The following is a 27,330-nucleotide window of genomic DNA, read 5'->3' on the forward strand; positions in this document are numbered from 1 at the left end:
GTCCAATGACGGACAGCAAAAAAGAAACTAATTGAAATGCAGGGTTAAAAAGGGGAAATATTAAATGTCCCTGTGAAAAAAGCTTTACATTATCCACTATAAATGCTGCAACATTTTATAGGTTTCGGGTCAACGCAAGTTCTTGTCAATACAGATTTGTCGATTTATAGACAAAACACTTTTTACGTACCAACAAGATACATTTTCAATTTAGTTATAAATACTTTTTGGATATTTCTCCCCCTTCCATACTTGTGTAAACAATATCCATTAGTCGCGGATAACTGCACACTGACACTTCTACAGGATAAACACCTTTCTGAGAGAAAGAAGAAACATCCGGGTGTGAGTGGAGCCCAAGGTCCTTCTGCTGCATATGCGGTAATGACAAGTCCAGAAAAGTGGCTGCCTTCTACCCTGCAACCTCTCTTTCTTAACCACAGCTTTCTATTTTAAAGACCCTATGGTGCACCTAATCTCTCCGGTGACTACTTCCACTTCTCTCTTATTTACTTATGAAACAATCTCTATGGGGAGCAGGTCTTAACAGAACTCCTTCGAAACAAATAACAGGGCAGACCAAAGCACTCAAACCCACAGCAAACATATCAGGTCAGTTTAATGCAACTTTAAAGACCACATGCCATTGTCAACATAGGATGTAACATTATTTCATTTGCAATGTTTTGCTAAAAACAAACAAAACTGCCATAAAATCTCTTAGAAAATGAGAAGGGGGGGGGGGTGCTTTGCTAGGGAAAACGAGTCAATAAGTTTCAAATGTTTACGCCAGGCACCTCCTGTTTGGGTAACAGCCAGCTGTTGAGATGCACTACTAGGGCACTGGCGTGTTTGTGAACCGCGCGGCACCTGGGTCTGACGTGCCTGCTGTAGCAACACGGTGGCGAGGATGCTCATCTCAACCCCTCCACAAATGACAGCAGGATGGCGAACTGTCGTCTCTTCTTGGGCAGGCCTATGTCAACCTCATACCGTAACAGGAACGACGGAGGATGAGTCAAGATACCACCGGTACACGTGTGGGCACGACTATGGCAAACAGCCCCACTCAGTGAGTGCTACAGAAGAAACTCCACTGAACAATCCATTATAGGGATTTGAAGTCTGCTTCTGAGATTCCTTCGTTCATTCTCCCACACTGTCGGCAGCCTAACATAAGAGGAGTAAATAATCAATCATTCTCAAGTAGCTCAGCAACGTCCAACAGTATCGCAGTCACAAAATAATTTGAGGGTGGGGAGAGGTGGTCTCTGCGAGTACAAGTAAAACAAACTCTGAAATCCACGTTAAAAACACAGGTAGCTATTTCACTCTTTTCTGAAATTTTCATATATCCCTAATAATAATAATAATAATGTCTCCGGTACGAGTACAGAACTCTACAAACTCTCGCGCTGAACGCTGTGGGAGTGTCATACCTGGATGTGACAGCAAGGTGAGACCACGTGACATAAATGAAGAAATAAACTGCGACTTGTACGTGAATATTCATGAGGTTGTAAGCCATTGGCATGCTCCATTTAACAGCCTACAGGAACCACCGGTCTTTCACTTTAGAGGGAGAGGGACGTACCCCCCAAAATGCTAACACCGTTAACGTTTCTGGTAATGGTAACACCACCAGTGCAGACTGGTGCACGCCAGAACTTCAGACGTATGTACAGCTGCTGGTGTGGAGCAGACTTAAGTACACACAACTTTCCCTTTCGCAGACAGACTACACATATGCAAACACATACATCGACACTAGGTTTATTTAAACATGTCCAACCTTCTATTTCACTGTCCATGGAGTCCCCCTGCAATGCAAACGGTCTCCTTGTCTTTAGGAAAAACAGGTGTCATTCATCGGCATCCTGACCGATGTCCCCGCCGCCGTCTCATGCGCGTCTCGGCTTTCGCAAATGTTAGGTGCTGTCAAAATCAATCCTATTTAGCGGGGACGGTCCTGAGCCAGAAGAACCAGAACAAAGTGCAGAAGCGGCGTGCAGCAGGAGAGAGGACTAGAAAGCCCGCTCACTCCTCGCGCTCCATAGCTCCCTCCTCTCAACCCCTCCCCCCACCACTTTGCCCCCCGCGAGCCTGCAGTAAAAGGCAAAATCTGCCCACGAGCAGACGGTGGTGCGCACGTGCCGCGGGTAAACAGACGCCCTAGTTTTTCCACGCGCCATCGCGCTCTCATTACTATTAATAATTCGTTCTCCAGTCAATATTACGATCGTCACTCACATGAAGACAGCACGGGGCTACTTCCCAAATATCAAACCGGTAGACCGACATTGTACCAAAGCCTCAAGTTAGACACAAACTGGGTTCGATCACGCGAGTTGCCAGGCACAGATATTTCCTAAACATGTGACTGTCTGTCATTTATGGTGTTTAGAACACACACGCACTCTGGCACCGCAGTGTTATTCTCCACTACGCCCAGAAACGTTGCAGAGCCCGCGCCATTGTCTGCTTTTCCAATAACATCCGAATGCGGCGTCGTTTAGACTTTTACGCGCAGACTGCGAGAAGCAGGCGGTGCAGTGTAATGGCTACATTGCGCGGCAACTCTTTTAGCTGGCGCTTCCCTTTTTTGTCTCGCCCGTGCCTCCGTACCTGCAATGCTGCAGAGAAAAAACGCGCGCACGCACGCACGCACACACACACACACACACACACACACACACACACACACACACACACACACACACACACACACACACACACACACACACACACACACACACACTCCTTCTGCATTATGACAAATCAAGGCAGGCAGCAGCGCTATTAGCACATCACCGCGCACGGTGCCGGGAAAGACGACCGCTAAGCCCGTACGGCTCGAGCCCAGGCTACGGTGTTTACCCCGTAGGCTTGCTGCGCCGTCGCGCGGCTCCATAGCGTGGTGGTCTGGTGGCTACGCAGAGTAAATGCACGATCGACACTTTGTGAGAAACGTAGAAACTGCAACGGTTGGTGAAACATCTGGATCTGCATTCAATATATAGAGAGGGATTAGCTGGTGACTCGCGGAATTAACGATTTGTTTGTATGTTTAACGCATTTGGTCCGCGCGTCGGCGTATGTGTTTGGGTCTCAGATATAAAAACTATACTTGGTAAAAAAACAAAACAAAGCTATATTTTTGCGGTACAGAACAGAACTGCAATAGGCAAACTTTAAATGTTAGACTTAATGTTTACCTAATCATTAATTCATTAATTTGTTTATTTATTCATCCATTGATGTATGTATTTATTTATCATATTCAACCCACATAGTCATTTGCACTGCAGGAAATCTCTTACCTTGCTTGATTTACCACTGCAGTAGCTGTTTTGTTATATTTAACATTATAACACTATTTAACCTCCAATGATTTAATACTAAGCTTTGTAGAGGCAGTTGGTGTCATAACTTATCCTTCTATTTCATGCCAAGTATTGCACTCTCAGTATGAGTTATAGGCACGGAGTACATCTGTTTAAATCACCCATGTGAAAGTATATATGTAGAAGACTCCGTGTGCATTCCTAACCCATTACAGCCCTGCTGTCAGCATTCATGGCTGAAATGGTGAGTGCAGTGCTTTCACTTGGGTTGTCTCTGCATACGTGTGTGATGTGAATGGACCTCGCGAAGCAGCTGTATGAATGGAAGAGGGGATTGTGAGTGGAATAGCCAGCCTGCTATTACTCACTCCTTATCCCTCCAGGGATGTCTGCATTGCAGCGGTCCCTTAGCCCGACTCCTCCAGCGTGCCCTACTTTGTCCTGTCAATACGCGCTGCACCAGTGGCACACACTCCACACAAACGGCGCGGCCGATCGCGCAAAGACGCGCACACTCTCTCTCTCGTTCCCCGCCTGAAACTACAGCAGGTGAGCAAACTAGATGGTGTTGCTGTATGCTTACTCTCTCACACACTCTCACACACACACTGCATATTCCCCTGGAACAGTGCAGGTAGATTTTTCTGTCTCGCTCTTGCACTCAGTTGAACTCACCTTAACATCAGTGCTGTGCAACTACTGTATTAGTATGCAATACTTGTGTGTGTGTGTGTGTGTGTGTGTGTGTGTGTGTGTGTGTGTGTGTGTGTGTGTATGTGTGTGTATTCTGTGTCCCAGGGTTTCCTACTATTGAGAGATGTGCTGTGATCCTGGGCTGGTTCACTCTCCTGTCCTGCTTTCCTACTCCGGCCTCCACAGCGTAGCCGTGGTACCTGTGCATGGCCTGAGTCTTTCTGCCCTGCCCAGACACTTAGCTGGAGCTGTTTGCCTTGGTTATTGCTCTGCCCAGACTCTTAGCTGGGGCTGTTTGCCTTGGTTAAACCCTCCCATCAGCTGATCAGAGCAAACAGATTAGCACCATGGACGTCAAATTGGCAAGCGCGTCACATTGTCCATATGCTCTGATATTTTCCTAAGCTCCTTGGTGCCACAAGCTCGTCACTGAGCTGGCCAGCACTGAAGCATGTGGCCTGGGCTGGGCTTGTTTTGCCAGGCTTTAAGAGGGCAAGTGTCCCACAGTGACGGGATTATCTGATAAAGCCCTATTGGCTCTGCAAACTTCACATGCACACAAGAGACAGCAATTATTTAAAAGACCTTTGCTTTGTGTGTAATGGACACAAAAATGATTATATCTACATTGTATTATATAATATCTCCATAACATATATATTTTACATAATAACATGAGATTACAATGTACATATAACAAACATTATATACACACACACACACACACACACATATACATATATATATATATATATATGTTATATGTACATTGTAATCTCATGTAATATGTTACTTTCTCAGTGAAGTATGCTTTTGTGAAAGGTTTATTTTGAGATCTCACTGAGCTGGTGGTATCGAGTAAAGGATAACTGATTCTGGAGTTCAACACACTCCACTAGTTCTGAACCATGTCAAAATAAACTTTACACATAATAAGCTTCTGTTAGATTTCTTAAAAGCGAGAGTAGCTTGGTGCATATAAACTCCTGTGATCCGGTGCGACCCACTCACTCGGGGAAATTAAAATATGAAAATGTTTACAACAACCTTCATGACTTTCAAACACTGCAAGTATTTTCTTCTTCAGTGAAAAAATGGGGACGTTCTTAATATTCACTGGATTAAATACTATTTTAAATACCATTTTGCATTCAGGCGCAAGAAGCTGAATACGGAACATGTGCAGATGAAGTAAACACATCTGCATGGTGGCGAGAGAGGGCTCACGCACCCTGGAGCTGCATTAGGCCGGCGCCATCGAAGTCTCAGGAGAACCAAGACAGTTCATCTGCCGTAAACCATAATGCTTAGAACCTCTGTATATAAATCAGCCTCATACATGTGCACTTGGGCCCTAAACCAGATTAACACAGATTAAGGCAAATAATCAACACTGCTTTGAAAGGTTAAAGCTGCCCTGAGCACAGGAGACATTTTCCCACAGTGAGTGAGCCTACCTGCAATAGGGATGGCAAACACACTCACTCAACTGGCACTAGTAAAACAAGTATTGATTGTATTGATTGGGGCTGGCTTTGGGACCTTCAGCAGAAATCTCCAGATGTCTTGTTAAAATTATTGATGTGGTTAAAATAATTTAAAAAACAAAAAAAACCTTGCACTCTGTCACCGTCTGGTGGGATATCATTGGTCTGGCGCCAAGCCCAAGGATGCAAAAAGCATTAATGCTACCTGAATCTTGCAGCCTCACAACACGAGCTTTCCTCATAACCATTCTCTCACACCCTGTGCAACACAGATTTAATCTGTCAATAACAATGTGGGGTAATTAGAAAAGCCTCTGGCTAAAACATCTCAATTATATAATTATGGCCAACTTCAGGAACTCAATTAATTATTCTCTGTTTCATGTGTCCCATTAAACGTATGCACACACAAATGCTAAGGAAGCTGCATGTTTCAGAAAAAAAACTAAACAAAACCTTTTAACATGCAAGAAATGATACTTGCATGAATTGTGCTTCCTGATCATAACCAACAAAACAGACAAAACAGTCAGTCAGTCGGCCACTCTAGACTCACTCTAGTGGTGAGCAGGCACGTCTGCTCCAGAGAGGCCGGAGCCTTGTCCCAGTTTGCCACCTTCCATCTCGAGAACCCCAAACCCATCTATTAGCTGCTCTAAATACAGTTACTGCAGGAGGCCCCGGGGCAGGAGCAAATGGTGGTGAGGGAGAGAGAGAGAGAGAGAGAGAGAAAGAGAGAGAGAGAGCCGTACCGTCTAGGGAGAGCCAGTCGTGCTGTGAGGAAGGTAGAGAAGGGAGTGCGCGCGCCTTGTACTCAAACACCACCGAGTTGGAGATGATCTGATTCCCCACAGCCACCTGCAGAGTCACCAGCCCCGTGTCATGTGCTGCAGAACGGGACACAGAGGAACCAACGAGCCCGTTAATCTTCAGAGAAGCAGGGGGAGAGTGTGCCATCAGCACCTACAAGAGCTCAGGCAGCAGTTCTTATGCCTGGTCTGACAAACGCAGTCCCAAGAGGCTGTGGGAACTTGCTCAGTTAACAGACATGCCTCTGGGGTAACAAGTGAGCGGCGTCATGTTCAGAAAGAAAGAAAAAAAAGCTACGGCCTCTCTTATAAGTGACATACATGATTCCTTATACTACAGGACTGCATTCATTGACTGTGTTAAACTGTGTCAGACTGTGTCGAATCATGTTTCTTTTGAAGCGCACGCGTGTGTGTGTGTGTGTGTGTGTGTGTGTGTGTGTGTGTGTGTGTGTGTGTGTGTGTGTGTGTGTGTGTAGAGGACGTGGCCTTACCTGGACAATAGCAACGTAGAACCCCAGGCTGGATGAGGGATGCTGGCACAGAGATCTGATCAAACAGGCAGCTGTAATGACTGCTGGCCTCCTGCCATGGGCCAGTGATCAGTACTTTCACCCCACCCTACACACACACACGCGCACACACACACACACACACGCACACATACACACGCGCACACGCACGCGCGCACAGACACACGCGCGCGCGCACACGCACACACATACACACACACGACACATACACACACACACACACCACACACACACACACACACACCACACATACACACACACACATGCGCGCGCACACGCACGCGCACACGCACGCGCACACACATGCACGCGCACACACACACACACGCACGCACACACACACACACACACACACCTACTTAACATTTGAATATCATTGCCTATGCTTTTAATTTAAAGTATTGAACAAGTGGTTAATGATACATTTTGAGTGGTGTAAATCATGTTCAGTATAGACCCTGTATTAATCTTTTCAGCCTTTTCTTAATGTTTGAAAGTTATAAATTAAGATTAATTGAGAAATTCAGACGCTTTTAACCTCAATGAATTTTTGCTGCCATCGTATGGTAAAGTGTATGTATAACAGTTTGAGAAAATGTTGGTTTCACAGTTGTGTGAGAATACTTCCCTCTTATGGTTTTACGATGCAATAGCAGCTGAACATACTCAACTAGAGACAATTCAGATTAAATAGTCATCATTTTGTATTAATTTTTTTTTTTAAAGATTTTACGGGGTTAGGCTAGCTTTTATTTTACTTTAAAATGATGTGCCACATATCTGTGAGTTTTAAATAATATATTTTAATATTTAAATAAACACGAACAAGTTGTCGGTAATTAATTAGTCTCGCAGTTGGACTCACCTCTGGGTACGACCACTCTGGGGAATAGTCAGTCACCATAAAGAGCCTCCCTGTGGCTTGTAGCATACCCAGAGTGCCCTGGGCCACAGCCGCTGACACGACCTCTGCCACATGCATGTAGGAGAGTGACCCTGTCTCCCTGGAAGCCCCTGTGCCAGCGGTTCCTCCCCCCAGAGACTGGGGACTGCAGCAGGGCTGGAGGCAGAGCTCAGAGGGGCTGTAGCCTGCTGCCCTGTTGGCACCGTCTTCCTGGCCCTGCTGCTGGTTGCCCCCAGATGCTGCCTGCCCGTCGGACCCAGGCGGTGCCACCAGCTGATGGGCGTAGAGTGTCCCACCGGGCCCCACCGCTGCAGCTCCTCCATCCACGGAGATGAAGTCGTTGATGAGGTCGGAGAACTGGTTGCCGAAGGAGATGTCAAAGTGGTCCAGGCTGATCTCCATGCCCGCGGCTCCGCCTCCGGCCGCCCCGGCGCCACCCAGAGCCTGGTGGGTCCCCACTGTGTTGTACAGCCCCTGGAGCAGAGGCTGGAGCTGCTGCTGGCTATTGCTGTTGCCGCTGTCGCCGGAGTTCCCGTTCCTAAGAACTGTCCCCTCGCCCCCTACCCCGTTCTCTGAGCTTTGGTGCAGGTAGTGCTCTGAACCTCCCCCTTCTGCACCTCTGCCCGCACAGGCCTGCAGGTGATCCCCAGTCTTGAGTAAGTTGTCGGCCCTGGCTTCGGCAGTCCCGGCCTGGCCGGAACCCGCGCTGCTGGGCTGGTTGTGACCCACCACCTCCTCGTGCTCCGGCCCGAGGCTGGGGAAACCGCTCGGGTACTGCAGCAGGAGAGAGCCAGCTTGGCCCGAGCTCTCGGCAGAGGAGTTTCCGTTGCAGTTGGGTCTTTGCTGGCTCTGGTGGCCGTGGTGGTGGTGGAGGTGGCCGTTGGTGCCGGGCGAGTCCGTTTTGACTATCTGCAGGCCCAAGTAGGCCCTGTCGCGGGAGTTGTTCTCCAGCAGGTGGCTCTTATGGCCAGAACTCTGCCTGCCCTGCTGACTTTGGGCTGACTGTTGAGGCTCCTGGAGGAAAAAACTGGGAGAGTGACTCTGGTGGGCCAGATGAGCGTTGTTCATGGTCTGGTCGTACCCCACCGATGTACTGGAGGAGAAGTCTGGCTTGGAGTCGATGGCGCTGAAATCCATCTGCTCTAGCGTGGTGCTGGGACTCAGGCCGCCTCCAGAGGGCAGCAGAGAGCCAGCCGGTGTCAGGGTGAGTGAATTCTGAGAGCCGGAACCACTGGACACGCTGCAGCTCACTACGGAAGCCACCTGGTAGCCACTCTCGCTGGCCAGCTGCTGCTCGAAAGAGGTGTCCTCCGTCTTTATGTTCTTGATGAGCGCGGAGTTGAAGCCGTAGTTGGTGTCGGACATTGGCGGGGAGTGCTGCAGGCCGTTGGTGCTGGCCATGGAGGAGGAGGAGGCGCCGTTCTCCTGTTTCAGCCCGCTACCCCCGTACGTCTGGCCCTGCTTGGGGTTGTTCAGGAAGCAGTCTGGGTCAAAGTTCATGGAGGTCTCGGGCAGCTTGATGCTGCCCGAGTCCAGGCTGCTGGACAGGACGAGCTCCTCAGAGACGCCGCCGGCAGACAGCATGGAGAGACCATCGGCGGTGCCCGGCCCACCCGCATCCGCACCCCCGCTCCCGGGGAAGGCGAACTTGTGGCTGTCGGACAGGACCAGGCCGTGAGAGGTGGCGTCAGGGCCCATGATGTGCGCGTTGGCGCCTCCGGTGGGGGACATGCTGTAGACCGAGTCCCCGGCCACCTCCGACATGAAGACGCTCTGGGACAGGCTGCTCATGACAGAGGCCACGTGGCCCATGCCCGTGACGGCGGGGCTGTCGGCCATGTCCGGGTCAGAGTTCAGGCCGCTGCTGATGGACACGGGCGAGTTCTGCGTGGTGTCGGGCACCTCCACCTGGTTGGTGGAGGACACCTCCGTGCTGTTCTGGTGAAGCAGGACGGGCTTGTGCACTTTCCCATTGCGTTTCTCCCGCGCAGTGCTGCCGGGACCTGTGGCTGCCTTGCCCACGCCATGGCTGTGCTCCGTCTTGCCCTCGGACACGTCGCTGTTCTGCAGCTCGGTGTGCCCGCTGCTGTAGGCAGCCGAGCGCGGGTCCACCTTCGGGGAGATGATGCGGTGTTTGGCGCTGTTACATTTGTGGTGCACGCTACTCCCAGCACCTGAGACAGACGCAGACACAAAGAGGACAAAACTGTAAGAACGATGTTTCTTCACAGGTCATCACCACAACAGGAAACCGTCCCCGCTGTGAATGAGACATTCTCTTGTGCCTTCCTGTTTCTACTAGCCTGTATGGTGTTGCTTATTCAGACGTCTAAAACTAAAATAAATGATTCTACAGCCCACAGTCATGCACTCATCTTGCTTTATTTATTTTTAAACATAAAATCCAATTGACTTGTTTGTAAATATGTGTGTGTGACTAATGCAGAACTGTGGTGCATCTTTCTGTTCACCTAATTTGGTTTGTTATTTGTTCCTGAACCTAGTACAGGAATGATCACCTTTTCTGTACAAGGTTTACTGTGAAACAAATCTTGCACACCTGTCTCTATTGATGTACCACGAAGCCTGTGAGTCATTAAAACATACTCATCCATGACTTTTCCACACTGATTACTTAATGACAACTGGCTGGAACTTGTACATGGAAATCAAACAGCTTTTGCAAAATACACTCAGATTTGCAACAAGCACCATGTACCTCTTCATTTGCATATCTCTCCGTCTCTGCGTGTGTGGCTCTCTACCTGTCCCTGTCTCTCTCTCTCCCTTACCCAGAGTGCCTGTGCAGAGGCAGTTGTGGGTCCGGGGGGGCGGCTTGGTCTGGTGGCTGTCCAGGATCTGCTGCACCAGCTGCTCCACTGAGAAGCCGGAGCTGCTGTTCCCATTGCTGCAAGTCCACTTGATGCCATGAACTGCCGACGGAAGAGGAGGACACACAGTTGTCAGCCTCTGCACAGTCCACCAGCCAAGCCTGCAACCCCCACCTGCACCCGACCCCGATGCCACTCTCACGCAGACGAGGGCGATATTTCTGGAGCGGAGCAGCGCATCTAGAATATCAAACACCAAGGTGGCCCTGACATGAGCTCGGGTCCCGTCTGCCTCCCCCCCGCGGGTCAAGCAGCTGAAGTTGGAGGAAAGTTGGGCGGTGTGTGTGTGGGGGGGTGTGTGGCGTAAGAGGGCTTGTGGAGCTCGCGAGGCGTACGAATGAGCAGGTGGGGAGAAAACTGCAGCAGCTGTCGCAGGCGCCCAGCAGGTGGGCCCTGTTCCGCCACGCTCTAGTGCTTGGCCACAGAAACCCGGAGACATGCCATAACGTGTTACGGCTCGCGCCGCCGGCAGTACATGGGCAGGCCAAGCGAACAGAGTGAGGCTCCTACGACAGGGACGGGCAAGCAGCAGAGCAGGACTGCTCACGTGAGCGTGGAGGGCTGGGGCACATGCGCAAGGACGTGGTATGACGTGAGTAGCGGGGGTCCTTGGGGGGGGAACTTTACTAAATGAGGGTTCGGGATTCGGCTGGGGTTGCACAGATGGTGCAACACTTTGGCTTTGTGACAAACATGTCTCAACTGTGGTGTGTTGCTCCAAGACACGCACAACAAACACGCACATTAACACATGTAGGGTAGGTTTCATGCCTGCTGCATTAGAAGGATGGATGCTGAAACCGTGCTGGTGACATCATACCAGCTTATACCCGAACCTCTGCCCTTGTCTCATGTGCAACACACACACAGGCTTGTGCTTTTAATCTGGATGTTTCTAGAAGCCTGGTGTCCACTGAGACAGAGAAGCTGAATGCTGATGCATGTGCAGGCGTGTGTGTGTGTGTAGTTGCATGTGTGCATGAGTGTGTGTGAGCAGTAGTGACAGGCTTTAGGCATGGATGGAGTCATGCTGGCCTGCTCCTCTATTCTGTCACAGCGACACTCAGGCAGAACCTGCACAGCCCAGCCTAGCTCAATCCAGCTCGGCCCAGCCCAGCCCAATCCTACCCAGCCCAGCCCAGCTCAGCTCATCTCAGCCCAAACCGGCGTTCAGGTTCATTTTGGAGGGACAGCATTTACAGCTAAAGTTTGAAAAGTGGCCAGAATAAAAAACTGTTCAAATAAAAAAATTGCTCATTCAGTGATGGTTAATTGCTATTATAAACAGAGTGAAAAAATACACTGACTCATTTGTTGGGATTACAAACGGTTGGTTAATAACGTAACCTGGGCACTTACAGATCACAGCTTTCTCTTTTCATAGTGAAATGCCTTGGAACTGATCTCCATGCCAGCAACTACCGTAAACTCTGTTAACATCTCAGCGCATCAAGCAGCAACTAGCCCTGCCTCGCAAACGCAGAGCCTGTGCGCTCGCTAACATTTGATGCGGCAACATTAAATCACAGTACGTGTGGTGCCACACGTCCTCGAGCCGCTGCGAGTCTGCACGTGCGCAGGGCTCCCCCGGTGCACGGGGAGATCCCTCCCCGCTCACGCGCACACGGCTTCCTTCTCTTACTGCGGAACACTTACCTACCACCACTGATGAATGCAAGCGGTTTGCGTAAGATATGGGTCACTCTAGGGAACATGTTCCGTTTGCAGCTCTGATGTATAATGCACGCATGAATTATGCATGGCTAATATAGTGCACAATTTATCTGCCCGCCTCACCAGAGTTTGACACGAGACTGCACTTTCAGAGGACAGCCACTAGGTGGCGCTATTGAGCTTTCTCAGAGAGACGACCTCTCCTGGTCATCTGACGCCGGAGACGGAGCGCGAGGCTCGCGACCGTGTCATCGGTCTCTCGGCGCGCACGCGCGCAGACAGCCCTTCACCATTGTCCGAACCGGTCCCAAAAGTTAACGACTTAATGCAACGCTGCAAATGCTTCAGATGCGAATTAGGCACCAGGTATAATGAACACATTTGTTCGCGGCGTCCTGGAGTAGGCGCGTGTGGGAGAGAGAGGGAGCACTTAAATGATCGCCACGGAAGCTCTTAACCGGATCGTGTCGCACGCGGGCGATTAGGATGCCGGGAGAGCCTGCCTGTGTTCGGGCGGCTGCCTCCGAATGTGCTGACGGCAAGCAGGTGGACTCTTATATTCATTACACTGACAGCCGTGCCCTGCTTTGAACGATCAGTGCGCCCCATCATCCGAGGAGACGCGTCCTCGTAACGCTGCAGACAAACATGATCACAGAAACTATCGATGCATGATCACATCCGGCTCGATGCCGCGCGCACTTTGCTGTCCTCAGCGGAACAGGCCGGGACGCTCCGGACGCCCTGACCTGCGCCTCGCGCGCGCGCCGGCAGCGTTCCGACGCGAAGGGATTTTCTGGCGAGTCGGAAGATATTCCTCCCACACACTCGCATCAATCAATACATCACCGCCGTCCTTCCTCCGGCTGACGGGAAGCTTTCATCGCAAAGGCGCGCGTCGAGACCGGGAGGCAGAGAGCGGATGCAGACGACAGACGGCCCACGCACGACCCGTGCATGACTGGCGCCTGGGAGCGTGCCCGCAGCACGGCCCCGGGAGGGGTCGCGCCCCGGGCTTGCGCGGGATGTGTGTGTGATGTGGCTCGGGGTGGGGGCGGGGCGGGGCACGCGCGCGCTGACCGGATCGAGAGGGACCGGAGAGGGGGGGCACGTATCAGCCGCGTGGCTCCGTCCCTCAGTGCTGTGCGTTCTCCAGGTTAAGACTGTGCTGTCAGCTGCTTAGCAAACACTACAAGGCCACAGCAGCCTGCAGGACGTGCTGCAGGCTGCGCAGGGGCTGATTAAAATGCAACCTTTCATGCATAGTTTTTAGGAAAAAAGCCTCCAAAGTAAAGCCAAACAAAACAACAACAACAAAACAACAAATGCATATAAACAAACAAAACCAAGAAACTAAATTACTAAGAAGGACAAATACTCTCAAACATGTAAAAATGTAAACATCAAACCAACAAAAGACCCGCTAGCTTTGCTAATGAGAAGGACAGGGTGTCTCAGTCCTACTCAATCATGGGCGTGGCTACTCACACATGGGCTTCAGCTGTCCAATGAGCTCTTCCTTGGTCCACTTGGCCCACTCCTTCTTGTCCGTGTTGATGGAGCACAGGATGGGTCCACATGGTTTCCCGCAATCCTCTATGGCTGGCACATTCAGGTAGTGCACCAACACGATGTCTGGATTCTGGGGAGACATCAGGGGAGGGAGGGAGGGAGGGAGGTTGAATGGTTACACCAGCTCAGGATGGTAGCAGGGTGCTGACTGGAGACAGTAGCTCAGGTCTGGCGGCCCAAACGGGGTGTCACCACAGCACAAAGACCTGCCGCAGCTGCGACACACACCTCCGCGCGCACGCACCCACACACGCAAACACCAAGGGCACACAGAGCAGCGTTGATGATGTGGGCGCGCTGTGTTTTCGTACAATTGTGTAGGGATTTTGGCCGTTCTGTGCTGGGCACCTCCACTCTCCTCTAATGACGTCGTATTCACCTTCACACTGGGTCTGATCCACCCTCTATTTTCTTGTATTTAAATTCTCAGTGCAGCGATGCACAGGCAGCACGTGTTAGTGGGGTACGTTTCCTAAACTGACAGCTTATGAATAGCAATAGCAGTTTGAAAGCACATGAAACCCTTGTGAAGAACACTAATTGTGTTCTGTGTTCATGAATAGCTTTGTTATAAGGCAGCGTAAACAGCCACATTAAAAGCAGTCCCATACTGTCACTCTCATTACGCTCATTGCATGCACGCACGCACGCACACACGTGCACACACAAATACACAATCCCTTTAAGCTTATATGAAATACACATCCACATAGATTAAAAACAAACACCCCCCCCCCCCCCCCCAAAAAAAAAAAAACCCTGTTCAGCCACTGCCCACGTGAGCACACACACAGGCGGTGATAAAGAAAAATGCACTGCCAGCATGAGTGTGTGTTTGTGTGTGTGCTGTTTGAAGCTTCATCAGTGGTAAGTGGTGAATAAATCAAGGTGCTTCTAGGCTGGTCTGCTTCTGCCTGCACCATTAATCTAAACAGAGGCCACAGACGAGACCAGCCCTACTGCCCACTCCACTACTGTAAACACACACACACACACACACAAATACACTTAAAAATCTGTGAATATGGTATTGCACATAGTATAAATCTAGTTCAAAAGGAAGGCGAGCTTTTGTGCAAACAAAGCCACACAGAGAGGCAATGACATGGCTACTCACAACTCAGAGTGCCATGGCAACCGCGTCTGCCTCGGTGCGTAATTACTCTCTTAATGTACGAAAAATCAATCTCCACACTATTCATTACTCCAGTCTACAGAACCCATTGAGACAGCTTCATGTCAACCTTTGACATCTCTCTCTCTCTCCAGGGACCCAGGTGTGACTGTGAAAACCATGGGCAGCTCCAGCGTCCAGCTTACGTCGCCGCAAACGTAATGAAGACAGACGGAGTTGGTTACGTAGCAGAGGGACCGGACTGCGGCCCAACATCTGCAGAGGTGACCTGGACATCTTCAAATCAAACGTCCCTTTAATTCCCTGTGCACGCCTGTGACTCAGCAGTTCATCAGAGGGGACCTTGTTATTTGCAGTGAAGGTGTCAAGGTGTTGGAATTGATTAAAGAGAAAAAGACTTGATCTAAAATTCAAATCCAAATGAAATCTTTCAGAAAAAAGCCATTCTTCTCCCTTCAAAGGGTGCTTTTTAAAAGCTGGCTGTGGTGTGCTAGCCTCTTTCATGTAGATGGTGCCGGCCGAGTCACTCTCAGTTAGCCCGAGTCTGCTCTGCGGTCAGGCCCTGCGGTCAGTGACGCGGACGCTCAGGCACAACTGCTTCTGCGGTGCTCACGGGTGCAGGACACAAGTGTCGTGGCCCCATATGGCATGCCAGCTGTGTGCATCACCGGGGTCATGCCCTCCACCCTTATCCAGTATCAGAGTAATAGACATGGTGCAGTGAGAACACATGCAGACGGGGGCAGACATGACACAGACAGACATGTGCCTATTTGCCCCATGCATGTACACAAGGAAACCAAGCCACAGAAAGGCCACAAGACATGTAATGTATGCACAATCACCCACAAGCTATTTACTCAGGCAGGCGAAGCAGAAATGGATGTTCACACGCTCAAGCACACCTGCATACTTGACTCACCTTGCTTATCCTACACATATTCCCACACATATATAAACACACATAATTACACAACATATGCACACGCACGCACGCACGCATACAAACTTCCCCACACTCAAGCATGCCTGCCTACTGACTCACCTTGCTTATCCTACACATATTCCCACACATATATAATCACACAAATAATTACACAATATATGCACACGCATGCGTACACACACACACACACACACACTCAAGCACACCTGCATACTGACTCACCTTCTTCACCCTACACATATTTCCACTCACTTACAAACACACATAATTACACACACACACACACACACACACACACACACACACACACACAAACTCCCACACACCCATGCATACCTGCATACTGACTCATCTTCTTTACCCTACACATATTCCCACACATACACAAACATAATTACAGAGAACGCACCACACACACAAACATTCTCTCTCCCCTTGTTGTTCTAACCTAGCACAAATTTGTTCCGTGCTTTACCATGCATACTTGGCAGAAGTACAACTCATCAAGATACAAGTCATCTGTGTAGCTGCACATTAAGAGCACAAATCTGCTATTTGTGGTATATCCTGTAGGGCGGCGAGAGTGTATAACGTGTCCGGCTTGCCTGTACACCCCCTCGTCTCCTTCTCTCCATAGAGTGCGTTTACACATGCACCTAACCTGTCCTCTCCTCAACTCAGTGCAAAACATACCTAAATTGTAGAGTGTTACACAAATCAGACTGCTAATATAATTTAATTTCCTGCAAGCCACATTGTTTCTCCCTTGGTGCAATATCCAGAGGGGCTTCGCCCCACAAAAAATACAGGAATGCAGTGAAGGGGATCCTTTTGCTGAGATATTATTGCGTGGAGAAAATGAACTCTCATTAAGATATTGATTAATAGGTGAGCCAGCTTCTGGAATGGGCTGATCAACCCCACCCCCACCCCGAGGAGGGGCGGGGCCTACTTTTAGGAGAGGGTTCGAGGTCAGAGCAGAGGTGCGGCGCGTGAATGCTCCAGGTATGGTGCGGGTAGCGTTTTTCATTATGAAAGCCGTTCACTGAAATCAGCGCTTTATGCTAAGTGCCTCTTGGGAGCGTCGGTAGAGCGTGGTGGTTACTGCGGCCGCTGTTCTCTGGCCCGCGTCCAAAGCCCTGAGTTCATCCTCGTGCGAGCACACCGCAGTTTGCAGGGCTGTCGTGTCAACCTGTGTAGCAAAAGCACCACAACAGTGGTGCCAGATCTTTTTTTTTTAAATTACATTACATAGCCATTTCCCATCCATTAGACATTTCTCCCTTCACACCACAGCTACCAACCAGGGAAGGCAAAGCCGTTATTTGCTTCCTGCAAGGCACAGCCAACCACCGCTTGTTTTCAAGCTCAGAAGACGGTACCAGCCACACCCTTCTTGACGCATAAGCCCCCGGACACCCATGATTAGTTTTTATTGGCATGATTGACAGGGGAGAGAAAGTTTGCCAGTCCTGCCTCCCCAGCCAACTGTGCTCTCTGAGGCTCCCAGCCACAGATGGATGAGGCGTCGCGAGGACTTGAACTCAGGATCTCCAGATGATGGGGCCAGTGCTTTGGGGAGCAGTCTGGGGTTTTCTTAAAAAAGTGAAATATGCATCGTGAAATAGGCTAGCAATAGTTGCAGTAAGTGAAAGCCAAAGGAGGAGGCTGCATTGCCCCGGCATACAGCCGCACATCGAGCCAAACCTGAAGGCATGGCAGTATCCTGGCAACCGGCTCCCGCGACACCCACGTAAGCCTAGCCAATGTGGCCACAAGTCTTGGCCCGTAGCTAGCCCGGAGTGAAGAAGCGCTCATGTGAGCTCCTGGGTCGTTAGCGCCGACTCAGTCTGCCTCCCACCAGCGGCACCGCCGCCCGTGCAGCCCGGTCAGGGAGAGCGAATGATCCATATCTGACCTAAATGGGCTGATATGCCATGCGGGTGACGCACAAGCCCCCAGGGGGCACCTCGGTGAGACCCCACACATGCCAACGCTGCTTAAAAGTCCAGCTTGCTTCGGTTGTGGTTTCACTTCCCTGAGCGCATTTGTAAGCATTGGGGAAGACCCGGAAACCGGATAAAAAGGCGTGATTGGGATGGGGGTTGCGCACAAGCAACCACGGCACACACAGCTCGTTTGGCTGCAACAGGGACCAGAGGGCTCGAGGGATTCCGGACCCAACTTGCCCCTTTGCACACGCCACTTCCCCAGCGGCTCCCACACAGCCCTGTCACAGATGGCTGACGCGCCGAGGCTAGAGGGCGCGGAGACACCCAGAGCGCCATTAGTCTGCACGGGTGTTAATTAAGCAGGACCAGAGCACCATCGAGGAGAGCAGGACTTTCAAGCTCGAGCCCAGGGAGGCATGGCTGCAGTCCGCACCAGTTAGGGAAAGCAGCCCTCCAGCATGCTGGGAAATCTGCATGGGGCGATAAAGGCTCTGACTGTGTCGCTCAGCCAGCGTCACGCGGTGCACTGCGCCTTCTCTGGTGCGGCCGCATACGTCTGCGATTGTGGTGTGCGAGGAGGAGCATGCCGACCCGCGATCGGGAGCCTGCGAGCGGCTGGTTTCAGTGTAGTGTACGTGTGGGAAAAAATGGAGAGAGAGAGAGAGGGAGAATTTGAACTCAGAATGCATCTATGATAATCTGATTAGTCTATGTTAATTTTGATAACATTTAATTTCAGTTTTTAGAATGTGGCAAATGAATGATGGAAGTGGATGACACAATATGCGCATTTGTGAGTGTGTGGGAAATAGACAGAAACAGGGCGGAGCAGGTTATGTGTGTGTGTGTGTGTGTGTGTCTAAGGTGATTAAGGTGCTGCCCTGGCAGTTGCCCTGGCGACGCCATGCTGATGGATGATGCTGTGTAACTGTCACTGGGCAGCAGGCTGGCCCCTGGCACCCAGGCACAACTCTTAAATGTACTCCTAGCACAATATCCCCTAGTGCTGCTGTTCAGTTCAAGGTCAACTGGCTCAGTGCTGCAATGGAACTCAAAACTTCCACTTCCACCTCTCATTACCATTATCTGTTTGTTTTGTTCTGTGTGTGTCTACCAGCACCAAATCCACCTGTCTGTAAACACACATACACACACACACACACACACACACACACCACACATCAAAACTGCTGGTGAGAAACAAACCCTCTCTGGTTTCTGTTTAAGATGCAGAAACCTGCAGTGGATGGGAGGGTAAGATGTGTGTGTGTGTGTGTTTGTGTTTGTGTTTACAGAGACACACACACACACACACACACACACACACACACACACACACACACACACACACAAAAGCACACTCAGTAGTGAAGGGTGTGATAACATGCCCCTGCATTCTTATTCTGATACTCTGCCTCCACCAGTTGCCTGTGGAACAGTCCCAAGGTGCACACACTCTCATTTGACCTCTGCTGTGAGATGCCCTGTTCACCAATCTATCTATCTATCTATCTATCTATCTATCTATCTATCTATCTATCTATCTATCTATCTATCTATCTATCTATCTATCTATCTATCTATCTATCTATCTATCTATCTATCTATCTATCTATCTATCTATCTATCTATCTATCTATCTATCTATCTATCTATCTATCTATCTATCTCCTTGCTTCATTCATCAGGTGCATGAGAGTGTGATATCTGACTGTAAAGCATCCTTGGGTTTGAGAAAGGAACTGAATAAATGTAAATAATAATAATAATAATAATAATAATAATAATGTTGTGTTGTGATTGTGTGTGTGTGTGTGTGTGTATGTGTGTGTGTGTGAAATTCACTCACTCTCACTCATGAGATGCTCCTCCCTTGAAGGTGGATGGGGGCCTCCCTGGGTGACTGCCCCTCCCCTTTATGCCTTAGTGGACAAAACTTATATCTAGTTGACCAGGGTTCCACTCCACCTGAACGCTCCTACTCTGCCCCTCCCTGAGTTTGATGTGCCCCCCATCCCCCCCACTCCTCAGACCCTTCCACGTCGCAGATGAGGGATGAGAGAGGGAGTGCAGTGGGGAGGAGCACTGCGGAGCAGTGTGCGGGCGCAGGAGATGGCACTGAGGTGCTCCACTGCGGAAACCAGAGGCTCAGGCCTGTGATGTTTAATTCAGAAGCACATAATCACTCAGATGGAGTTGAGAGCTGGCTTTAAATAACTCAGCTTCCAGAGGCAGTGCTGCTCTGCTCACTGGAGAGAGAGAGAGAGAGAGAGAGAGAGGGGTGGAGTGTGTGGCATGTATGTAAGAGAGAGAGAGAGAGAGAGAGAGAGAGAGAGAGAGAGAGAGAGAGAGAGAGACTCTCCATTTGACTCTGTACTTGAGTGTTTATATATTTGCTAAAAGACCTTACTCTCTACTGTACACTTCAGTTGGAGGAATTCTGATGGGGTAAACAGTTCACTCATGGTGTTTAGACCTGTGGAACTGGAGATCCTGAAGGACACTGTGTGGGTTTTAGTGCCATGCTACAGATTCCACCAACTGCCAGAAGTTTTTGCCACTTTTTCATTTGAAAGTTTTACCACTTTCTCATGTGAAAGCCCTTCCGAGGCACATGGTGTCCCTCCTCCCTTCCTCATTAATTGTTCAGGCCAGTGTGTATTCTGTTTGTGTGTCCAATGTGTGTGTGTGTGTGTGTGTGTGTGTGTGTGTGTGTGTGTGGAGCAGATAGAGAGCAGGCTATCTGGGAGCCATCAGTCTGCAGTGGAGGCCCCCAGCGGAGCTGGTGTCTCTGCTCCCATAATGCCCCGGGGCTTTGACCTAAGCTGGGGCTCCAGAGCATCCGTGCGCCGGCTCACCTGCGCCATTACTTCTGCGTGTCACTTTGCCACTGTTTCAAGGCTCTAAGTCTCCTCTGCAGAGACACCCATTTGTAATATGATGTGTGTTAACAGTGGGGGGCTGGACGATACCGGACCTGGTCCGGACGAAAATGCCAAGGTAGGGCTAACCTCCCTTTGCCAAGCTGAAAAGGCAAAAAACCAAAAATGGCTAACAGCCAGAGTGCAAGTCCTACGGCAGTGGTGGTTATCTGAGCCTGGTAATGTGGAGCAGCGGTGGAGCATGGTGCAGGGATGCCTCATGGCCCCGGGGGGCACTTCCATGGGGCAGAAGGGGGCGGATCATTGAGGATGCCCCTTCCATGTTTACTCCCCCTACCCCACCCCCGAACCCCGCCAGACCCCCAGAGCGCCCACATTAACCCGTAAAACCCTCACCCAGGGAAGACCAGAAGCAGGGCGGCAGTTGCCTAGCGACCAGCAGGACTTGTCCAACCTCTTGGAAAAGGATGTCAGGGAGGACGGACGAGGGAGAAACGCGGCAGGGTAGAGGGGGAAGGGCAAAGACCAACGGGTCACTTCTACCACCTTAAACAACAGCTCATTACCGAACCACAAAGCTAATGACCCACACTGGCATTTCGAAGGACTGCTGAGAGCTAAAGTGCATTAGAATGCAGGTGAGAGGGCGTGCAGGTGTGGGCCACTGCCTGATCACTGCCATAAAGAGAGAGGTGGAATACATTTCACCCTGAAACATTCTACTCTTCTGCTCTTTCTGCGAACCATACTAGACATCTGTGGTTTCTCACCAAGAGAAAAAAAATTCCAGAAACACCATAAACCACAGACGGTATGAAAGCACGAACATTTTATAACAAACATGAGTGTCTTTCTCTCCCAGTTCATAGATGCCCAGCAGTCAGCCACATTAGCATTAGCATGCATTATCATTAGCATGCATGAACATTAGCATGCATTATCGTTAGCATGCATGAACATTAGCATGCATGAATGTTAGCATGCATTATCATTAGCATGTTGGAGGCAGCCTGACCCGGCATGGCGCCCGCTCCTGCAGGTGGCTGCCGTTGACAAAACTTCCCTCAGCCAGGCGGTAGCGCCAGGACAGAGACAGAAACGGAGGTGGAGACGCCTTCTGGATCGTGCTAGCAAATTAATTGAGACTGTCAATGAGGTATTAATCATTAGGGCACGGATGCTGAGGAGGTGCTTTTGCCTGAGCGCGCCTGTTAGCGATGCTCGCGTTTAAAAAGTTTGACCTGCCGCTGGGTAGGGGCGGGTGATGAGAGCGCTGAGAGGCAGGGCGAGGCAGAGGAGGCAGAGGCAGCTGGAGATAATGGGAAGGAGAGAAACAGAAAGTTACAGTGAAGGAGAGAGATAGAGTGGAAAGATAAGGACAGGGACATAGATTAAACAAACAGAGAAGATGTGATCATTGTTCTAGCCTTGCCGAGCCCCGGGGGCTAAACAAAAACAGCACTCCCCACAGACGCCGCTTGATGCTACACGCATACATTAGCTGTGTGAGTCAGCACAAAAACGATCCTCCACTTGTGACCACACCATAATGAGGCAGGGCTCGGAGGAGACCAGCTCGGTATTCATCAGGCAAACAGGACACAAATTGCTGGAATACATTAAGCAGTTAAGGCCCACCACGTCTCAGAGCAGTGCAAGATGTCCAAGCAGGCAGGCGCTCCGCCGGATAAATTAAACATCAAGTGGTTCTCCAGCACGCACTGCTAAATAAGCTGGATCAGCTAAGGAGGATGAGGAGAGAGGAAGAGCATGGGGAGAGGCGGAGAGGATGCTCGGCATGTGGGAGGACAGGCCAGTGTGGAAGGTGGAGCTACACACACGGGGAAACACTGAGGGGGTGGGGGGATTGGGAGAAATGTTTATAAATTCAGCTTAAGGAAAGATTGATCTTGGGTTAAGGTAAATTTGTCAGCAAACTGTCAAGTCAGCTGAAACCAGAGTGGGACATGAGAGAGAGACGGCTGGGGGGGGAGGCTTGTCTAACCTATTAAAGAATTCCACCCATCAGGAGAGTAGATGGCACTCTATAATAGGTTGGCTAAGGCTCTTGCTGGGTAAGACAATGTCAGCAGCTAATGTGAGAATGTAGGGGCTGGCTGTCCATAAGTTCTCTGTATCTCATCCTGTCCAGCTGCTGCTGGCCTGGGACTCACGTGTTGTGTGTGTGTAATTGTATGTGCCAGTGGCTAGTGGTTCACGTGGCCCTGTAGCACGCACACACACACACACACACACACACACACACACACACACACACACCCACACACACACACCTGCCTCTTGATGGACTGTCCAGCTGTATGCCTGCCTATTGTTGTGCAATCAAGATTTAAAGGCCTTGCGTCCAGATACCACAATCTAGCTATGCCACTATTCTAATGCAGAGACACACACACGAGCACTAAGCACATGTCCATAGACAGACATTCTGCACCGAGATATATGGGCGTATGTAAAACTCTGGAGCGCCTGTCTCCAGTCCCAAACGTCAGTGTTCTGTTTAGTATGTGACAGAACAGCAGGGCTGCACACCGCTTCACTCTCAAGCGCAGCGCCTGTGTACTGTTTGTACCATCTTCAGTACACATTGCCCAGCCCTGGGACAATACAGGGACTGATGTCATCAAAAGCTGCGTCTTCAAAGCATGGGCGGGCGGGCGGTTGGCCCTCTTTGATGCACCCCCAGAGGCCCCTGGCCCGCCTGCTGGAGTGGAGCAGAGCTGGTGCCATTAGAGAGCTGGGCCCCGAGTACCCCAAACAAACACACACACACACACACACACACACACACACACACCATGGTCAATAGACATGGTCTTAATCAATTACAGCTGAGCTACCTCTTTTCTAACCTCTGCCCTGTCAGAAAGAGAGAGAGAGAGAGAGAGAGAGAGATAGAGAGAGCGAGAATAGAAGGGAGAGCACCTCATAGCTGGTGTTGGCTTAAGATAGAAAGAAGAAAAGAGAGAAAGGCAGAGGGAAATGTGAAAGAATGTAGGCGGTACACGAGATAATGAGATGCAGTACCCCCCCCCCCCCACCCCCCACATACATCTCGTACATAACCTCTGCTCTGCCCTAATTGGGTGAGTGCTCTTTTTATGAATTGATGGGATTTAGTAAGCGCTCAGTAGTACGCATTAGAGAGACTGCATTAGATGGCATCACTTTACCAGCAAACCTGCACAGCTGAAAGTGTGAATCAATTCCCACTGAAATAATGAAGGTCCAGAGGAGCAGGCGTCAGTGTTGGAGCAGGCGCTGCGCGCACGGGAAACCGACACAGGAGGACACACAGCTTTCATTAGGTATTAGCCGGCGCCTACAGGCTAATTTGTTTGCTTCAATAATACATTCGTAAGGATTCATCTAACTTGCAAATGAGCATTCATTTACTGGTCCAGGAGGAAGGGTGGAGGGCAGGGAGGGAGCAGGGGTGGGGGTGCAGGGGGGTGGGGGAGCTTGGTGTAGCAGCTGCTTGCTGGGAGCAGGAAGAGGAACCAGGAGGAGTAGGAGGAGAAGGGAGCAGGACGGGTTTAAGTCACCATCACCATGACAGGAGCTTTCTGGGTCATGAGTACCCAGGGCTGTCCATCTTTGCACGAGCCCCCGTCAGAGCAGCGGGACAGGTTTTGGACGGTGGACATCGACAAAGAGGGTCAGGCGTGCTGTCAGAGATGGAGGTCGCACCTGCGACCCCTGGACCGGCTGCGAGGGTCCTTGGAGCTCGTTGACAACTCTGGACGGACTGCTGTGTGCACGCGTGCGCTTGAGTCAGGTGCCAAGCAACAAATGGGGCGAGTGCGCGTGGGGGAGGGGCTGTGGGGAGAGCCTCACTGGCCCCTGCGCTCTTCTGACCCTTGCACACGACACAAGCTGATTTTATAACACCGATTCAAATCCTTAAAGACTTTACAACGATATTCCAGCCTCTTTATTAGACACATTTAACCTGCAACAGTACAGCCCACGTGCTGCCATGTGTAATTTGTATAAGCTTCTAGCCCTTCATCAGGTCCGGTTCTTGCCGGCTGCTCTCGGCGGAGAACCCCTCTTGACCCAGCGGAGACCCCCATATATGTAAACATCTCAGCCACAGCACTGGGCCTGATGAACTCAGATCAGCTCACCACCTCACGCTCGCCTTATGCGGTCGCTTATTCCAGAATAAAAGGGTTGCTTGCTGTTTTTTGGGAGAGGGATCACCGTGAGAAGGAGTTTAGTGTGGAAGTTGCAGGACTAGTGTGGAAGTTGCAGGACTAGTGTGGAGGCACAGGGCTAGTGTGGAAGGCGCAGGGCTAGTGTGGAAGGCGCAGGGCTAGTGTGGAAGTCGCAGGGCTAGTGTGGAGGTGCAGGGCTAGTGTGGAGGTGCAGGGCTAGTGTGGAGGTGCAGGGCTAGTGTGGAAGGCGCAGGGCTAGTGTGGAAGGCGCAGGGCTAGTGTGGAAGTCGCAGGGCTAGTGTGGAGGTGCAGGGCTAGTGTGGAAGTCGCAGGACTTAGTGTGGAGGTGCAGGGCTAGTGTGGAAGTCGCAGGGCTAGTGTGGAGGTGCAGGGCTAGTGTGGAAGTCGCAGGGCTAGTGTGGAGGTGCAGGGCTAGTGTGGAAGTCGCAGGGCTAGTGTGGAAGTCGCAGGGCTAGTGTGGAAGTTGCAGGGCTAGTGTGGAGGTGCAGGGATAGTGTGGAGGTGCAGGGCTAGTGTGGAAGTCGCAGGGCTAGTGTGGAGGTGCAGGGCTAGTGTGGAGGTGCAGGGCTAGTGTGGAAGTCGCAGGGCTAGTGTGGAGGTGCAGGGCTAGTGTGGAAGTCGCAGGGCTAGTGTGGAGGTGCAGGGCTAGTGTGGAGGCGCAGGGCTAGTGTGGAAGTCGCAGGACTTAGTGTGGAGGTGCAGGGCTAGTGTGGAAGTCGCAGGGCTAGTGTGGAGGTGCAGGGCTAGTGTGGAAGTCGCAGGGCTAGTGTGGAGGTGCAGGGCTAGTGTGGAAGTCGCAGGGCTAGTGTGGAAGTCGCAGGGCTAGTGTGGAAGTTGCAGGGCTAGTGTGGAGGTGCAGGGATAGTGTGGAGGTGCAGGGCTAGTGTGGAAGTCGCAGGGCTAGTGTGGAGGTGCAGGGCTAGTGTGGAGGTGCAGGGCTAGTGTGGAAGTCGCAGGGCTAGTGTGGAGGTGCAGGGCTAGTGTGGAAGTCGCAGGGCTAGTGTGGAGGTGCAGGGCTAGTGTGGAAGTCGCAGGGCTAGTGTGGAAGTCGCAGGGCTAGTGTGGAGGTGCAGGGCTAGTGTGGAAGTCGCAGGGCTAGTGTGGAGGTGCAGGGCTAGTGTGGAGGTACAGGGCTACTGTGGAAGTCGCAGGGCTAGTGTGGAGGTGCAGGGCTAGTGTGGAAGTCGCAGGGCTAGTGTGGAGGTGCAGGGCTAGTGTGGAGGTGCAGGGCTAGTGTGGAAGGCGCAGGGCTAGTGTGGAGGTGCAGGGCTAGTGTGGAAGTCGCAGGGCTAGTGTGGAGGTGCAGGGCTAGTGTGGAGGTGCAGGGCTAGTGTGGAAGTCGCAGGGCTAGTGTGGAGGTGCAGGGCTAGTGTGGAAGTCGCAGGGCTAGTGTGGAAGTCGCAGGGCTAGTGTGGAGGTGCAGGGCTAGTGTGGAGGGGAATAACGACTGAGGAACCAGGAGTCTGTACCATCAGTACAGCTTGACGGGCACATGCTCTCCGTCATGCCCGTCAAGCTGTACTGATGGTGTCATGGAAGTGTGCATGTGTGCGTGTGTGCATGCGTGTTTGTGAGTCCGTGTGTGCATGTGTGTGTGCATGTGCGTGTGCTCTTGTGAGTGCGTTTGTGAGTCGGAGCATGTTTTGAAGCAGTGGACAGGAGATACGAGATGTCAGTCTCATCTATGCTGAGGCTTACCCCCAGAGTCTGCAGGCTGTCCGGGCATCCATGCACACGCACATATCTCCTCATCCCACAACCATTTAAATTATGCCCCACCACCACCATAAACGGCAAATACCACAAATTCACATTCTCACCGCTTCCTCCTTCACATTCTCGTATTCTCTCCCTATCCTTGGTGTCAGAACGCACACGGGCACCCACGCGTCTGCCTGGCTCTCTGGGATGGCTCACTGACCAGCACAAATAGACTTGACCTGAGCCTTTTCCATCTGAACATATGGGGTCAGTCTCGCCCCAGAAATACAAGCAGCTCCTCGGTCACTGGGAGAGCTCACACTCCGTGTAGACACAGCAAGGGCACTGGGAGTAAGGGAGACAAAAAGATAAGAGAGACTGGTGTGCGCATGATAGTGTGTGTGTGTGCGCACATGTATTTAGGCCTTTGTAGGGACCAAATGTCCCCATGACAATGGAAACACATGAAAAATGTGATAATGATAGGGATACATGGCTAGTCCACTTGAGGAAATAAGCTTTGAAAAAATATAATACTGGGATACATCTTTTATTTGATAACCTGACCCAAAAGATTCCACTTTTGTTACACAAGGTGAGGTTAG

At 50.9% G+C, this 27,330-nt stretch overlaps 1 protein-coding gene and 1 long non-coding RNA gene across 6 annotated transcripts in view; one reads left to right on the top strand and one right to left on the bottom strand.

Annotated features, from left to right (window-relative positions):
- Nucleotides 1–27,330, bottom strand: part of camta1a (calmodulin binding transcription activator 1a) — a 262,798-nt gene that overhangs the window by 18,864 nt on the left and 216,604 nt on the right. The window contains exons 7-11 of one of the 2 annotated variants that reach the window (XM_035522400.1): nucleotides 13,824–13,977; nucleotides 10,563–10,703; nucleotides 7,732–9,944; nucleotides 6,828–6,954; nucleotides 6,277–6,411 (exon numbers count right to left, since the gene is read on the bottom strand). In XM_035522400.1, the coding sequence (XP_035378293.1) occupies nucleotides 6,277–6,411; nucleotides 6,828–6,954; nucleotides 7,732–9,944; nucleotides 10,563–10,703; nucleotides 13,824–13,977 (2,770 nt within the window). Of the gene's footprint in view, nucleotides 1–1,792; nucleotides 2,057–6,276; nucleotides 6,412–6,827; nucleotides 6,955–7,731; nucleotides 9,945–10,562; nucleotides 10,704–13,823; nucleotides 13,978–27,330 lie in introns of those variants that run through there. The other variant, XM_035522401.1, reaches the window with a different exon arrangement.
- Nucleotides 2,742–6,147, top strand: LOC118240709. 4 transcript variants are annotated; one of them, XR_004775581.1, is made up of 4 exons: nucleotides 2,742–2,984; nucleotides 3,728–3,893; nucleotides 4,143–4,233; nucleotides 5,193–6,147. It is a non-coding gene; the product is annotated as an uncharacterized LOC118240709 (long non-coding RNA). The 4 variants fall into 4 exon arrangements; XR_004775580.1 differs by lacking the exon at nucleotides 5,193–6,147 and adding an exon at nucleotides 3,468–3,588 and having other exon boundaries at nucleotides 4,143–5,160; XR_004775579.1 differs by lacking the exon at nucleotides 5,193–6,147 and having other exon boundaries at nucleotides 2,742–3,588; nucleotides 4,143–5,160.

The sequence above is a fragment of the Electrophorus electricus genome, chromosome 24, assembly GCF_013358815.1.
Source record: "Electrophorus electricus isolate fEleEle1 chromosome 24, fEleEle1.pri, whole genome shotgun sequence".
Taxonomy (NCBI): Eukaryota; Metazoa; Chordata; class Actinopteri; order Gymnotiformes; family Gymnotidae; genus Electrophorus; species Electrophorus electricus.